The sequence below is a fragment of the Emys orbicularis genome, chromosome 6 (assembly GCF_028017835.1).
Source record: "Emys orbicularis isolate rEmyOrb1 chromosome 6, rEmyOrb1.hap1, whole genome shotgun sequence".
NCBI lineage: Eukaryota > Metazoa > Chordata > Testudines > Emydidae > Emys > Emys orbicularis.
The window spans coordinates 134,918,823-134,934,941 of record NC_088688.1 but is presented as its reverse complement, the minus strand read 5'-3'; the positions used below and the strand labels follow the sequence as shown (position 1 = coordinate 134,934,941).

Sequence of the window (16,119 nt, the reverse complement as noted above, 5' to 3'; positions counted from 1 at the left end):
GCCCCATTGGGAACTAGGAAATAGTTGGAATAGAAGCATTGGAATAGAACTGAAACTCAGGGGGAACTGGCTTGATTGCCCCCAAGAACAGGAGAGATTGGACCTCCTGCTCTAAGAACTCCTCATGAGAAGGGTTCCTGAAGAGGGACGGGGCAGTGGATCGAACATTCCACATCAACCAGCTCTAGATTCCATTTTTCTGAAGTGATGTGCTTCCAGGCAGACAGGAAGTGGGATAATCAGTCTCCGAAAGGGGGGTGGATGGTAGAGAGCAGAGGATCTGGGGAAATAGGCTGCTCAATTCTCTTGACCACATTGTCAAAACTGTCTGTTAGAAGGAGGTGCTGACTGGGTAGTGGTAGGGGGGTGAGGTTTGGATCTCCCCCTCAAAGGCTCCGAAGGCCTAGGAAAGGCCTGCTGTGGGTGGTACTGGAACCGTCTGGAAGGCTGTGTGTTTGAGATCTGCTAAAATGTCTTTTTGTCATAAATTCCCAGTGACTTGAATCCTTAAGGGTACGCAGTGAGGAGTCTGTATCCGCGCTGAAGAGCTTGGGCTGTTCTAATGGAAGGTCTTCAACAGGGCTATGACCAGTACTGTCTGCTCGGAGTGTAAACGGATGCCAGCCACATCTGCAGGGGTCTGAGGCGTGGGTGTGTGTGCTGGGCCACGTCAGTACACGCTGCAATGTGGCCTAGCAGCTTGAGGCATACCCAGGCGGTTGTGAGCGAGTTTGCCCTGACGTGCACAATGAGGTCCAACATGGCTCAGAATTGGGACTCTGGCAGGAAGGCCCTGGCCAGGGTGGAGTCGAGTACTGCTCCTCTAAACTCTATCCACTGAACAGGGGTCAGAGTTCATTTCTGCTCGTTTATAAGCAGGCCCAGATACTGATAGGTGGACCGCACTAAATAGAGGCTGTGCTGAACCCCGGCTTGTGACCTGCCTCTAACAAGCCCGTCGTCGAGGTATGGGTAGATCTGCCTCAACGTCTCAGGAAAGCGGCCACTACTGCCATACACTTCGTGAAGCCCCTCGGAGCATATGAAAGGCTGAGGGGCAGTGCCGTGAATTGTTAATGGCGTTGGCCCACTACAAATCAGAGGAATCTCCTGTGCCCATGGGCCCGGACAATAGAAATATAGAAGTAGGCATCCTTTACGTCGAGGGCAGCGTACCAGTCCCCTGGATCCAGAGAGCAGATGGAGGCCAAGGAGACCATGTGGAACTTCAACTCCTTGAGATATTTGTTGAGGCCACGCTGGTCTAGGATGGATCTGAGGCCCTCTTTGGCCTTCGGGATAGGAAATATCAGGAATAAAACCCCTTTCCCCTCATATCTTGAGGAACTTCCCCTATGGCCCCTACACGTAGGAGGGTTTCCACCTCCTGGATGAGGAGATGCTTATGAGAAGGGTCCCTGAAGAGGGACTGGGGAAGGGAGTGGGAGGGAGGGAGGGAGTGAGGAAAACTGCAGGGTGTAACCAGTGTTACAGTGTTGGGCACCCAACGGTCCAAGGTCACCTGGGTCTATGCAGTGAGGAAAGGAGACAAATGGTTCAGAAACGAATGGGGGAATGGATCCTGAGGCCAGACTGGAAGACTGTCCTCGGGCATACCCTCAAAATACCTGCCATGGGCCATCTGGGTGATGTGTGGGGCCTGACAGGGCAGCCGAGGAGGACGGGGTGGGTCAGTAGGGTTTAAAGCCTCTGTCTCTTTTCTTGTAGGAGCTCTGCCACGGTGGACCCAAAAATCTAGGCGGTGGAAGTCGCCGGAAATGTTTCCTAGAGGCCTTCGGCGGGTACAGGCTCAAGGAGCAAGGTGTGGCACGGGAATCTTTCAAGCCATGCAGCTTGGTATGTCTTCTCTGAAAGCAGAGCATTGCCCTCAAATGGGAGGTCCTGAATAGACTGCTGCACCTTCTGAGATGGCATGGACACAGTGGAGGCCATAGAGCTGGCCACTGAATTGGCCACATCCAATGCTATCTAGAGAGGGGCTCTGGCCACTGGCTTGCTCTCCTCCAAGATGGATGCAAACTCTTGTCTGAGCTCCTGTGGCAGGGAGTCCTTACATTTAGCCATGGAGTCCCAGATATTATAACTAAGGCTGCGAATCAGTCACGGAGATCACGGAAAGTCACAGCTTCCATGACTTTCCGTGACCTCCGTGAATCTTGCAATGCTGACCCCAGGACCAGCCCAGCAGCTGGGGAAGCCTAGGGCCCAGCCGCACCGGCCGCTGCTCCGGCAGCCCCAGGCAGCCGGTCCCTGGCACTGCCCTGGAGCAGCAATCCAGGACCACCAGTGGTAGCGGGGGGGCCCCGGGCATCACCTCCATATTGGTGCACATAACAAAATTCATGTGGCGGGGGTGGGGACGAGGGATTTGGAGAGTGGGAGGGGGCTTAGTGCTGGGGCAGAGGGTTGGGGTGCAGGGGGTGAGGGCTCTAGCTGGGGGTGCAGGCTCTGGGGTGGGGCCGGGGATGAGGGATTTCTGGTGCAGGCTGCCCCGGGGCTGCAGAGGGGAAAGAGGACTCCCCACAGCCCTCTCTCACCACAGCAGCTCGGGGCCCCTGTGCAGAGCTTAATAGGCAGCTGCATGGCCACGCAGCTTAGAGGGAACTTAAGTCGGAGCCTCCCACTGTCGGCTATGAGCGGGGCCGGGGAGCAGTGCCGGGTGGAAGAGATCAGTGCTGAGACAGCGGAGAGTGACACGGAGTCAGGGATCAAGGCGTTGGAAACCGGTGCCGAAGGGTTGGTGATTGGCGCTGTAGCGTCAGCGACCGCTGCCGAGAGGAGGACGACCAGTACCAGAGAGACTGAGACAAACGTCGCTGGGGCTGCGGTGTTGAAAGCACCACCAGGTGCAAGGGTCCCCTACCGCTCCTGGGAGTCAGAGGTGGTTCCCTTACTGGGCTTGGAGCCCTGGTGGAGAGGCTGCCTCTTGCCACTCTAAAGAGAGCAAATGGCCTGACATGGGTCCTTTGCCTGCCACCCCTTCTTTGTCTTTCTTTAGCGCAGGGAAGCGCCCTCCATCTGTGCGCTGCTTCCTGGGCTGCTTGCTCGGCAACAGTGATGGTGAATGGTGCCGAGGTGAGCCTGGTGCCAGTGGAGCACTCTGTACCGACATCGACGTGCTCGGTGCCGAGTCAGAGTGGGATGGTTCTGAGGATGGTCTACGGTCATCAGCAAGGCTTTTGGATGTATCTCTGTGTCCTTGGCCTGAAGCCCTTACAAATTCTGCACTTGTCTTTGATGTGCGTCTTCCCCAGACACTTTAAACAGCTTGCGTGGGAGTTGCTGACTGGCATAGGTTTGTGACAGGCGGAACACAGTTTGAAGCCAGGGGAACGGAGCATGCCCCATCCCTGGGACAATGTCCCTGAATGGACTACTAACTATCTGAACTTAACTAACTACTAACACTAAGAACTGTAGAAGAAAAACCACTAGGCACACTTGCTGTCATAAAGGAGAAAGGCGTTCCAGCAACCGTCATGGGCAGTAAGAAGGAATTGAGAGAGCGCACGGATAGCAAGAAGGAACTGAGAGGAACTGGGGGAGCCTCATATAACGACACATGAGTGCGGGGCTCCAGGGGGCGCCAGAGCTGGCCCTACAGATTCTTTAAGGCAAAAAATCTCTGGCAGCCACGCACGCACACACCTAACATGGAATTGACATAAGCAAGCACTGGAAGAAGAATAAATGGACATGCAATCGGTCTGCCTCAATCTTTGAGAAGGTTTTAAGAGGCAGCTGGGCCACACTTCCTTATCTGCCCTCGTCTGGGAGCACCAGGAGCTGCACTGCACAGATGTGGGCCAGCGGACACCACTTTACAGTCTCCAGTTCATAGGTGCGTGCACATAGGGACACAAACTCGAAGAAAGAGGAGTAGCTTTCTTTTAAAATAATCCCCATGGGCTTCCCTGAACTGGCAAAAGGGGAGTGAACCAGAAACCTCACCTCTAACAGGTGCTCTACAATGCAGCATGTGTCCGGATCATGACTAAACCCCAACTGGCCAGTGTGGAAAGGAAAACATGGTCCTTTCTTGTGGGGCTTTTACATGTATGTGGAAGTGTTTAACTCAGGAAAGCTGCCACACTGACAGCTCTGTAGAAGAAAAAATTTAAATTGTAAAGCAGGAAATGCAAAGATTTCACACAAGGTGAATGAAATCAACAGGTCACATTCTAATTCTCTGACTCTTGAAAAAAATTTGTTATAAGAAATATCAAACCAGGCGGCCACTTTCACAAGCTACAGCAGACCCCCAGCACAGCCATTGACATTAGGGCCTAAGGAGAGCATAGGAAGACTGTTTGGCTTAGAAAAGAGACAACTAAGGGGGATAGAATAGAGGTCTACAAAATCATGAATGATGAAGACAAAGCAAACAAGGAAGTGTTATTTACTCCTTCACATAACACAAGAGTCACGAGTCACCCGATGAAATTAATAGGCAGCAGGTTTAAAACAAAAGGAAGTATTTCTTCACACAACGCACAGTTGACCTGTGAACTCGCTGGCAGGGGGTGTTGTGAAGGCCAAAAAACTAGGTTCAAAAAGAATTAGATAAGGTCATGGAGGATAAGTCCATCAATGGCTATTAGCCAAGATGGTCAGGGACACAGCCCCTTGTTCTGGGTGTCTAAGCCTCTGACTGCCAGAAGCCAGGAATCGATGATCGCCCTGTTCTGTTCACTCCCTCTGAAGCACCTGGCACTGGCCACTGTCAGAAGACGGGATACTGGGCTAGAGGGACCATTGGTCTGACCCACTATGGCCATTCTTATGCTCCTATGGGGAAACCACTTCATTGGTGTTTTCAGGAATTCATTAAGACATCGTTAGTTATTGACACTAGTTATTGACCTGCATTGGTTCAAAAACATACCCAGTAGCCCTTGGCGGGCTTGCTCCTTCAGCTCTCGAACCACCAGGAGGCGCTTTCTGTGGCGAGTGAACGTTGTTTTCTGAGAATCCAGAAACACCAAATAATTTCTCTGAGCTGCAGAGAGAGCAGATGGTGCCAAGGGGCCAGGAAGGTGTTAGGTTCAGGCCAAAGATAAATAAGCACATTCTAAACTTTAAAACCCTTTTTCAATTCCCTTTGGAAGCAGAGCTAGGCTAGGTCTACACTACAGCGGGGGTCCGACCTAAGATACGCAACTTCAGCTACGTGAATACCGTAGCTGAAGTTGCGTATTTTAGGTCGGCTTACCTAGCGGTGAGGACGCGGGAAAGTCGACCGCTGCCGCGCTGCCGCCGACTCCGCTGCCGCCTCCTGCCGAGGTGGATTTCCGGAGTCGACGGCAGAGCGATCAGGGATCGATTTTACCGCGTCTTCACTAGACGCGGTAAGCCGATCCCCGATAAACCGATTGCTACCCGCCGGATCGGCGGGTAGTGAAGACAAAGCCCTAGAGTCAACACGTGTTCGTATTGTTAACATGTGCTGTGTTCGTTTTCTGAAGCCTAGGAGCCCAGCACAGTGGGGGCAGAACTGTTCAGAAATCACATAGGATGGATGGAAATTCAAAGCTTAAAAAAAGCCAACAGGAGCTTAAAGGTAGTTTGCTAAACCCAGAGTGCCAAAGGCATCCATGTGCCTAGCCTGGGGTTTAGAAGCCTAACTTGAGGATCCTGTTTGTAAGGCTCGTGGCCACAGTAGTACTGACCCTTCTTCTATTCCCCTTTCATTAAGATGGTCCAGGAGAACAGAGCACCCAACTCCAACACCAAGAGAAGGAGAATTCTCCAGCAATATCAGCCCAGCCTTCCTTTAGCCCTCAAAGCAGGAGAGGGAAGGCTAAGCCACCTTGAAACTCCTCCACAGAGGAGCTCCATATACATACACTTTCCCTGCACACAGCTCTGTCAATGCGCTTCCTTTACTAACCAACAATATTCCTACTTTTCCAGCCTGACTCTCCCCCATGCACATAAATCCCATCACACAGCACTGTTGTGGTCAAAGACACCCACGCAGTGATTTTAGTTCAAAGACTCAAGCCTGAGGCCAGTTTATTGACATACATACCAGTGCACTGGGGTGCAGTCCGAAGACTGACACACTGAGGACTGCTCGCAGGCGGCTTTTATTTCATTAAACCACAAGCAAAGTACAAACAATACGTCATGAGTTAAGAAATTAGGGTTGGGGTCAGTCCCTCCCCTAAACCGCGAGTTAAGAAACTAGGGTCGGGGTCAGTCCCCCCTCCCCCTTCTCCCCTGGTACCTTCCTCATTATTTTCCGAGAATTGGGTGTTTATTTGGGTAGAGGGGCGCTTGGTGGTTTTCCCCAGGGGTGGTACTTGGCACCAGTTTGGGTACATTTCTCAAGAAACGTTATTTTCTTTTGGTTAAAGATTGGGGGGGGGGTTTTCCATGGGACGCCTAAAGAGGATCTATGATTGGCTATTTTTGCAGATAGCTGGAATCACGGCGTGGGTCACAGATCACCCAAAGGAGAAGCTGCATGAGTTAAGAAATTGCATTTAGCTAAAATTCCCTATTGCTTCACACAAGTGGTTATTATATTTCATTAGTCATGAACATATTTCATTAGTGCTGCTGCTGGGGCTTTTTTTTATTCTTTTATTCTTTCCCTCCTTGCCCCCCCCTCCTCTGGTCATGACCCTTGACCGAGTTTGGCAGGGAATTGTGCAGTCTAGTCTAGTTCAGGCCCTGGCCTGGGCCCTGGCCTGTACTGCTTTGTGTAAGGGTAGTTAGCATAACAGATCTCTGTTGGAGGGTTTATTTCGGGGCCTTCAGATTCACAGCTCTGGCTATTAAAAAGAAGGCCCCCCTGTTCTATTTCCCCACAGCACTGATGTCTGGGCAAATTTTGCCACTGATCTCAAGGAGGGCAAGATTGAGTCAAAAGTGCTTGTCACGTTGCTGCATGCTAAGCCGTGCTGAGCAGAGTCAGATGTGAATATGTAACCCCCACACCTCCTGGGGTGGTGCTCTGTCCTATCTAGTGGCACCGACACCACTTAGCGAGAGATTAATGAGTCTGCTACAGCCTTAGCTAGCGGCCATGTGGCTTTTAGCTCTGGCAGTAGAGGCTCATGTATTTAGCTCTAGATGTCCCAGGTTCAATCCCGTCTGCCGATGAACGGGGTCTGTCGGTGTTACAAGTGGGGGCTCATCCAGGATTTCAACTGGGAAGTCTCTGAAGCTCAGGATACACTTCCTCATCTAGGGGAAGTATGTAACCCACACATCTCCTGGGTGTGGTGTCCTGTCCCATCTAGTGGCACCAAGACCACTTAGAGAGAGAGAATGAGTCTGCTCTACAGCCTTAGCTAAAGGCCACGTGGCTTTTAGCTCATGCAGTAGAGGCTCATGTGTTTAGCTCCAGAAGTCCCATGTTCAATCCTGCCCGCTGTCGGTGTTACAAATAGCCATCCACTTGTAACTAGGCAGAGCCAATGAAACATCTTCCAAACATCTTCCGATGCCAGGTCTCATCACATTCCCTAGGACTCCATTACAAACAAGCAGAGAGCCCTCTGCATGGAGGACTCCTCACAATAATAAGAGACTCACCTTCTAGGATAGCAGGTTTGAAGTTGGTCTCCAGAATGTCTAGTCTGCTGTATTTGTGAATCTGGGGAGAGAGCAAGGTGAGGAAGGGGAGAGTTCTCTCAGGAGATAGACACACTAGGAACTCTCTAGGAGTTAGTACTTTGGAATGCCCTTACTAGTCTTAAGGCTTCTTCCCAGACGGTCCCTTCCAAGAGCAGGAGCACAGCCTCTTCGTAGTCCTGGGGAAAGGAGACCAAGGACGCAATGATTACTGTCCTACAATCAGGCGTTACTTCTGGCATGGGGCATTGGGCTCCTGGATTGCAACTGCTCAAGCACAGCTCCCATCACAACTGTACTGCAGTCAGTGCCAGGAAATCCTGCCTGAAGCCAATCTACATATTTTCAGCATAAGGACATCTTAACTCCAAGTTTTGTTGATTTTCTCCTCCACTATCCTACCTGCCATCCCAAAACCTAGCCCGGCAATGCCAGGGCCAGCACCACTCCTGGGCACTCGCTCACTCCACAGGCATGTGAGAACAGAGACTGGCTTCAAGTTCCTGACAGCAGAGGGCAAAAATCAAGTCTACTTAAGTGTCTGTACAAGTGTGATTTAAACTGCAACACATCCAGTGCCAGTATTCTTCAATAGCTATTGCAGCAGCAGACACGGATGTGTTCCTTTCAGGACTCCTGGCAGCCAACTGAAATTTATTACACCCAGCTCAACCATACCACTGATAAGTCCCCCCCATAAACACTTGGGAGCACACCACAGGCTTTGCTGTCCTGTCCTATAGCTTCTGCTTAGCTCCTATTCAGCCCCAGGCTGGTTAATCTTTTTGTCAGAGGTGCCCAAACAGAGAGTCTATATGACAGTGAGGGGACATAAGCCCTGGGTCGAGAGATCAGAACGAGGGCAGGCAAAAGGGAGGTGCACCAGGGTGCACGGTACCTGTGCATACTGCTCCAGGAGTATGGCTGCCTCAGCATGTTTCCTCTGTTCAACTAGTTTTCCTAGAAAAGAAGGACAGAATTAAGCATTTCAGGAATAGCTGGAGTTTGGGTCCAGACAAGAGACCTGATCTAAAAGTGGAGGATGCCCATCATTGGGGCTAATGAACCCGCAGTGTCAGTCTGTAGCATCCATGAGCCCACTAATACTAATTCTTCTGGCTGGCTGAAGGAAGCCTGTTTGCATCCATTTTCCCTATGCCCAGGGGAGAGAGAGACAGGAGAGAGAGAGAGAGAGAACATGAACATGTTTGCGTGTAAGTAATAGCAAATGGAGGTTTCCTTTATTTAAACTTGAGCCAGACCTTACAGATCTTCCTCATGCAGAACTTGCCCCAGCCTTCCCACTGCCAGCACGAGGTCTGCAGGAACAGTCATCCCTTCTCTGCTCAATGAGCGCTCATCTCTCAGACCAGAAATGGGTGTCAAGGAGAGAGAGGAAAGGCAGCTGTGCCGTGAAAATTCCCCAGCAGCTTTGCCATCTAATCCTCATCAGTAATAATCACGTACATGACAAGAGCACCCAGAGAGCCCAACTGAGACTGGGGCCCCATGATGTCTGGTGCGTCACAACCAGCCTGCGGTCTGCACACAAAGAGAGGGAAAGGAAAGGGAAGAGATGAGAAATGACTTCCCCAGGCTCACCCAACAGGTCAGGGGCAGGGCAGGGACCAGAACCCAGGTCTCCTGACTCCCAGCCCACTGCCCTGCCCTCTGGGTCCCAGTGCTGCACTGTCCAGTTAAGCTTTTTAGAAAGCTGTTTTAAAACCAACAGCTTCTAATAAGAGTCAAATTTTTAAAGTCTGAAGGGGCCACTGTGATCATCTTGCCTGCCCTTCCGTGTAACGCAGGCCATAGGACTTCCCTGAATTAATTCCTAGCCGAACTAGAGCATCTCTTTCAGAAAAGCTCTTGGTTTAAAGCTGCCAGTGATGGAACACTCAGCGTGACTCTTCGTAAGGAGGTCAAATTAGATGACGACAATGGTCCTGTTTGGCACTGAATCTATGAAAAAAAATGGTTCCAATGGTGAACTCCCCTCACGGCTCACAATTTACGCCTTACTTCCCACCACTGGATCTGTCAGACCTCTGTCTGCTGGACTGAACAGCCCGCCACTGTCACAATCCCGTTCCCTACGCGGGGAGCTGCATTAAGTCACCATTTAAGTAACAGGAATAACAACCAATGAGAGAGCGGGCACACAGGAGCCAAGGGTTTCCGGCAAACCAGCAGGGAGGAGGGTGCACTAGAGCCATGCCACCCTGCTGGGGCCAGCCCCACTGTATCACAACACACAGTTACATTTACCGGCCCTGGAGGAGGGTGGGGTCTGCAAAGGAGTCATTTTGGTCACATTGTGAGTGGGGAATGGGGGAGCAGATTGTACAGGGACCATTAGACCCACTGATGTGTTATTGGGGCAATTTCTAGAACTGTGGTCCCAAACTTTTGAGGGTCACCTCCACCTTACCCCGTCCACACCCCCCTCTAACCCCACGAGCCAGGAACAGGGCCACAGCTGGGGGCGGGGACATGGACAGGGGTAAGGGGCCGAGGCTGGGGCCACAGCTGGGAGCGGGGCCGCGGCTGGGGTCAGAGCTGCGGCCAGGCTGCGGTGGGGGCCTGCAGCCAGGCCCACGGCCAGGTGCGCCTCCTCTCCCAACCTTGCCCCCAGCTTCAGTTCTAGGCCAGGAACAGAGTGGCACAGGCTGGGGGCTGGTGTGGGGCCGGGAGTGGAGTCATGCCGAGGCTGGGAATGGGGCCAGGAGCTGGGGAGGCAGCTGGGGGCAGGACCAGAGCAGGGCTGGGGGGGCTCTGTCCCCTCCCGTGGGGTTGGCCCAGGTGTTCTTCTGCACCCCGCTAGGGAGGCATGCCCCACACTTTGGGGACCTCTGTTCTAGAACAAGCGAGTACGCTTCCTTCCACAGCCTTTCCTCTCACAAGCAGTCCTGTACGTGGGGATAGCGCTGAGCCGCGCACGAGCTCTACCCATTCTCATTAGGCCTGGACGAGACATGGGGCTTCGCTGCTGCAGAACTGTGTGAAAACTAAGTGGTTTTGGCAAAGTGTGTCAGAAGAGAAGTTCAGCACACCTCCACCAGAGGAGGATGCAGAAGACAGCTCGCTGGGATTGTTTGCTCCAGGCTAGTGGTGCATCCAAGGGTATTCCCCCATGATGGTCCTGGCTCCTGCAATGAATTACATGCCTCCCCAGCAGCTAAACACACCAAGCCTGGGTAAGAATGCTGTGGCATGGCATGGCACACCTCTTAGCAATATTTCAGCTCTATGCTCAGCCCTTTTTCCCTGAAGGTCTTGGCCTCTGAAAAATCTACCCTTTTGCTCCAAAAAGAATCTGACATTCCCAGTGAAGTGCAGAAAGTTCCACACTGAACCAGTGACTCCAGATGGCCACCTGTGCTCTGTGCACCCAACGACTCTTACCTGCCAGGCTCCTTGCAAGACCAGCCAGCTGATCCACCGTATAACCAAGCCGAGAGGCCATGCAGAGGGCCTGCTGCCAGCTGCCACTGCTCAGAAAGGCATCGAGGGCTCTCTCAAATGCACCGCAGCGGGCAAAGATCAGTCCAGCCTGCTCATACAGATGCTTCTGGTTCAAGTGCTCGCCAAAGGCACTGCCGACAGCCTGCAAGAGTCAGACCAAACAACGAGAATGGAATCACCAACAGGCCTGAAGAAAGAGGAGCCAAGGAAATTGGTCCTGGTTTAGCTCACAGTAGCCAGCTGGCTCAGGGCTCGGAGCTTACCCTGGCCAACGTCCCAGGGCACAAGAATGCACACGCGCTCTCTGTCACACGTGACAAGAGCGCACGGGCATGCACACGTGCATACTGCTCTGCACCTCCTGGGGCTGGGTAGGTTCTCAGGGCAGCTGTCATGCAGGCAGTGTGAAGCCCAACGGCAAGATCCCATGAGGCCAAGGCCTGGGTTTGGTTGCGGGGCAGCAGTTCTCTGGCTGCTCAGGATTCCTGCCCATAACAGGTCAGTTATTGCACAAGCTGCAGGGTGACTTCAGAAGGGCAAGGGGGGGAGGGGGGGAGGGAGGCAGGTCTCTCAGGGAAAACATTGGGGGGGGGGCAGGAACAGCAATGCTGCAAAGGATTGGGATCTGAGCAGCAGCCCCCCAAATGAGGGAGACGGGGAGCATCGCAGACACTTCTCATTATTAACATCCCCTCCCCCACCTACCAAGGGGCAGTAAGAGCAGCTGCAGTTCACCATTAAACAAAACAAAACAGTTTGGAAGTGCAGTGCAGAGAACAGGAGTTCCTGGTTTCAAGCATTCCATATTAACCCCTTGCAACCAGCAGGGGCCAGCATTCCATGAGCACAGCAGAACCACTCCCTAGGTTCACAGCACAGGTCACGCACCTGGTGTTCTGGAGTATCAGGTGGATACAACTTCAGGGCTTCGTTATACAAATTCTGATCCTTCACCAAGTTCAGAAATTCAGAGAAGTGCTCTGTACCTGAGGAAACAATTCACTGTCCTCCAGTGGTACAGACACAGCATGGCAGGGTACACGACTCTCACCAGTTCACTTGCACTGCGGGAAAGGCTGGCTGAGCTTTGGGGCCATAGCACAACTTACCAGCTACCCCAGTGATGCTCAGACTGAGGCTCGCGAGCCACAAGGGGCTCTTTGCAGCACATGATATTAAAACACTGTGATTTTAATTATTAACCAATCAGGAGGCTTTTACTATGGTATTAACTAGGGCTGTCAAGCCATTAAAAAAATTAATCGCACAATTAAAAAAATTAATCGCGATTAATCGCACTTTTAAACAATAATAGAATACCATGCATTTAAATATTTTTGGATGTTTTCTACATTTTCAAATATACTGATTTCAATGACAACACAGAATACAAAGTGCACAGTGTTCACTTTACATTTATTTTTGATTACAAGTATTAGCACTGTAAAAAAACAAAAGAAATAGTGATTCAATTCACCTCATACAAGTACTGTAGTGCAATCTCTTGATCATGAAAATTTTACATTGGTAAGTTCAACTATGTTAAAAAAATGCATTAAAAATGTAAAATTTTAGAGCCTGCAAGTCCACTCAGTCCTACTTCTTGTTCAGCCAATCGCTCAGACAAATGGGTTTGTTTACATTTGCAGGAGATAATGCTGCCCGCTTCTTGTTTACATCATCTGAAGTGAGAACAGGCATTCTCACGGCACTGTTGTAGCCGGCGTCGCAAGATATTTATGTGCCAGATGTGCTAAAGATTCATATGTCCTTTCATGCTTCAACCACCATTCCAGGGGACATGCGTCCATGCTGATGACAGGTTCTACTCGATAACAATCCAAAGCAGTGTGGACCGACCCATGTTCATTTTCATTATCTGAGTCAGATGCCACAAGGAGAAGGTCAATTTTCTTTTTTGGTGGTTCGGGCCCTGCAGTTTCTGCATTGGAGTGTTGCTCTTTTAAGCCTTCTGAAAGCATGCTCCACACCTTGTCCCTCTCAGATTTTGGAAGGCACTTCACATTCTTAAACCTTGGGTCGAGTGCTGTAGTTATCTTTAGAAATCTCACATTGGTACCTTCTTTGTGTTTTGTGAAATCTGCAGTGAAAGTGTTCTTAAAATGAACAACATGTGCTGGGTCATCATCCAAGACTGCTATAACATGAAATATATGGCAGAATGCGGGTAAAACAGAGCAGGGGACATACAATTTTCTCCCAAGGAGTTCAGTCACAAATTTAATTTAATCATTTTTTTAATGAGCGTCATCAGCATGGAAACATGTCCTCTGGAATGGGGGCCGAAGCATGAAGGGGCATATGAATGTTTAGCATCTCTGGCACGTAAACACCTTGCAATGCCAGTTACAAAAGTGTCATGCGAACACCTGTCCTCACTTTCAGGTAACACTGTAAATAAGAAGAGGGCAGCATTATCTCCTGCAAATGTAAACAAACTTGTTTGTCTTAGTGATTGGCTGAAGAAGAAGTAGGACTGAGTGGACTTGTAGGCTCTGAAGTTGTACATTGTTTTGTTTTTGAGTGCAGTTATGTAACAAAACAAAACAAAAATCTATATTTGTAAGTTGCACTTTTAGAACAAAGATTGCACTACAGTACTTTTATGAGGTGAACTGAAAAATACTATTTCTTTTATCATTTTTGCAGTGCAAATATTTGTAATAAAAAATAATATACACTTTGATTTCAAGTACAACACAGAATACAATGTATATGAGAAAATGTAGAAAAAATCCAAACTATTTAATACATTTCAATTGGTATTCTATTGTTTAACAGCACGATTAATATTTTTAATCAAGATTAATTTTTTTGAGTTAATTTCGTGAGTTAACTGCGATTAATTGACAGCCCTAGTATTAACCAATTGTAGTTGATAAAATAATAATACTTCGTCAGTCATTTTGCTGTAAGAATTGATTGTGTGTGTGTGTGTGTAAGTTAAATATGTCCTCTGTCATACTGTTTAAATATGAATCTTTAGTACTACAGTAAATGAAACAAGGAGTTCACACTCCTGTGCGGATCGCTAATTTGGCTCCTGAACCACTGAGATCTGAGTATCACCGAGCTACACCTTAGCTTCTGTAGGACATGGGATGCAGGCCTGGCCCCACCACAGCCCATAGGAGCTTTGTCGTAGGAGCCAGGATTGTTTCCTGGCCACAACCTGAACAATAATAAAGTGATCTGAGCCATTCAGGACACAGGAACTAATGACTGTGCCATTATTTCAGCCACACAACGCCATCTCTGCATGCCCACAACAAACAGAGCCTAATGATCAATGTGCTTCCTTTACAAGCCACTTTTACGACAGAACTTGTGCTTCAGCAAAAGAACCCTCCATAAAAAGTATCTTTCCAAAGCAAGGTATAAAATCAAGTAACAAAGTTAATCTGTGCAACAGCAACAAAGCCAAACAAGGATCCCACACTGGCTTCCTGTGACACTCATTTTCTTTTTATCCTATTCTGTAGAAGGTGGTGAAATGCTACAACAGAGAATCATGTCCCAGAGACACAATACATGCAGGGCACTTACCACATTTGCTGAGGTGGCAGAGTGCCTTCTTGTATCTTTTCAGGTATTTGTCTATAGTGTAGTGTTGATAGTTGGTTTCCATTTTCTGGAGGGTGTTTAAGAACGGCAGGTACTCCTTAGGGTCCTGCAAAGCACATCAGATAACTGTGTTGCCGCTTATATGTCAAACTGCTCAGTCAAATAATACCCTGGCAACTGCATCTCCCGCAACATGCAGCCCATAATCAGCAAGAAAAGCTGGAACTATCAATCAAATCTGCTAGCTTGAGAGTTACTAAATATCACTCCCTCTGGATGGTTTACGGCAGTGGCTCTCAACCTTTCCAGACTACTGTAGTCCTTTCAGGAGTCTGATTTGTCATGCATACCCCCAAGTTTCAGCTCAACTTAAAAACTACTTGCTTACAAGATCAGACATAAAAATACAAAAGTGTCACAGCACTAGTACTGAAAAATTGCTTACTTTCTCATTTTTACCATATTATAAAATAAATTGATTGGAATATAAATATTGTACTTACATTTCAGTATATAGAGCCGTATAAACAAGTCATTGTCTGCATGAAATGTTAGTTTGTACTGACTTCGCTAATGCTTTTTATGTAGCCTGTTGTAAAACTAGGCAAATATCTAGATGAGTTGATGTATCCTCTGGAAGACCTCTGCATACCCCCAAGGGTACACGTACCCCTGGTTCAGAACCACTGGTTTATGGTTTTAGGCCCTTCTAGCTAGTTCATTACTGAGATTTGAAAATCAACTCCCATTTGGATTTTAGCAGCATGTCATGGGCAGACAGAGGACGGCTCTATTTTCAGTTTATAATTGTGTTAATTTTTGACGTCCTGATTCATCAAAACTGTTTCCTTCTCTGTCTCGTCTGACTTTTTGCCAGCGAGTGGATATTCCAGAATCTCACATTTCATTTTAAAAAAGTGTTTCCAGCCTTAATGGTTGGGAAGAAACCCCTAACACTATAAACAGTGTTTTTACTTGAGGGCCAGCAGCAGCTCCTTCCCTGAAGTTGGGGATCTCTGTGACGTACCAGCCAGTTCCGAAACAGAGTGCCATGGAGAGCCTCTCCAAAACGAAACCCAACTGGAAAATTCACATGCACACATGCTGTCACTCAGCTGAGGTCACAGTACACCATGTACCTGATCACCTCAAAAGCACAGAAGTGGAAAAAGACGGTTACTCACCTTTGTAACTGTTGTTCTTCGAGATGTGTTGCTCATATCCATTCCAATTAGGTGTGTGCGTGCCGCGTGCACGATCGTCGGAGAAATTTTTCTACCCTAGCAACACCCGGTGGGTCGGCTGTGGAGCCCCCTGGAGTGGCACCTTCATAGCGCTGGATATATACCCCAGCCGATCCAGTGCCCCCTCAGTTCCTTCTTGCCGGCTACTCCGACAGTGGGGAAGGAGGGCGGGTTTGGAATGGATATGAGCAACACATCTCGAAGAACAACAGTTACAAAG

The 16,119-nt window shown here is 49.3% G+C and overlaps 1 protein-coding gene across 1 annotated transcript in view; it reads right to left on the bottom strand.

Moving 5' to 3' along the window:
• The window catches only part of ELP1 (elongator acetyltransferase complex subunit 1), a 108,822-nt gene that overhangs the window by 15,926 nt on the left and 76,777 nt on the right, over positions 1–16,119 (bottom strand). The window contains exons 27-33 of the mRNA XM_065407068.1: positions 14,638–14,761; positions 11,959–12,056; positions 11,011–11,212; positions 8,504–8,565; positions 7,722–7,784; positions 7,567–7,627; positions 4,907–5,020 (exon numbers count right to left, since the gene is read on the bottom strand). Coding sequence (XP_065263140.1) covers positions 4,907–5,020; positions 7,567–7,627; positions 7,722–7,784; positions 8,504–8,565; positions 11,011–11,212; positions 11,959–12,056; positions 14,638–14,761 — 724 coding nt within the window. The remainder of the gene's footprint in view (positions 1–4,906; positions 5,021–7,566; positions 7,628–7,721; positions 7,785–8,503; positions 8,566–11,010; positions 11,213–11,958; positions 12,057–14,637; positions 14,762–16,119) is intronic.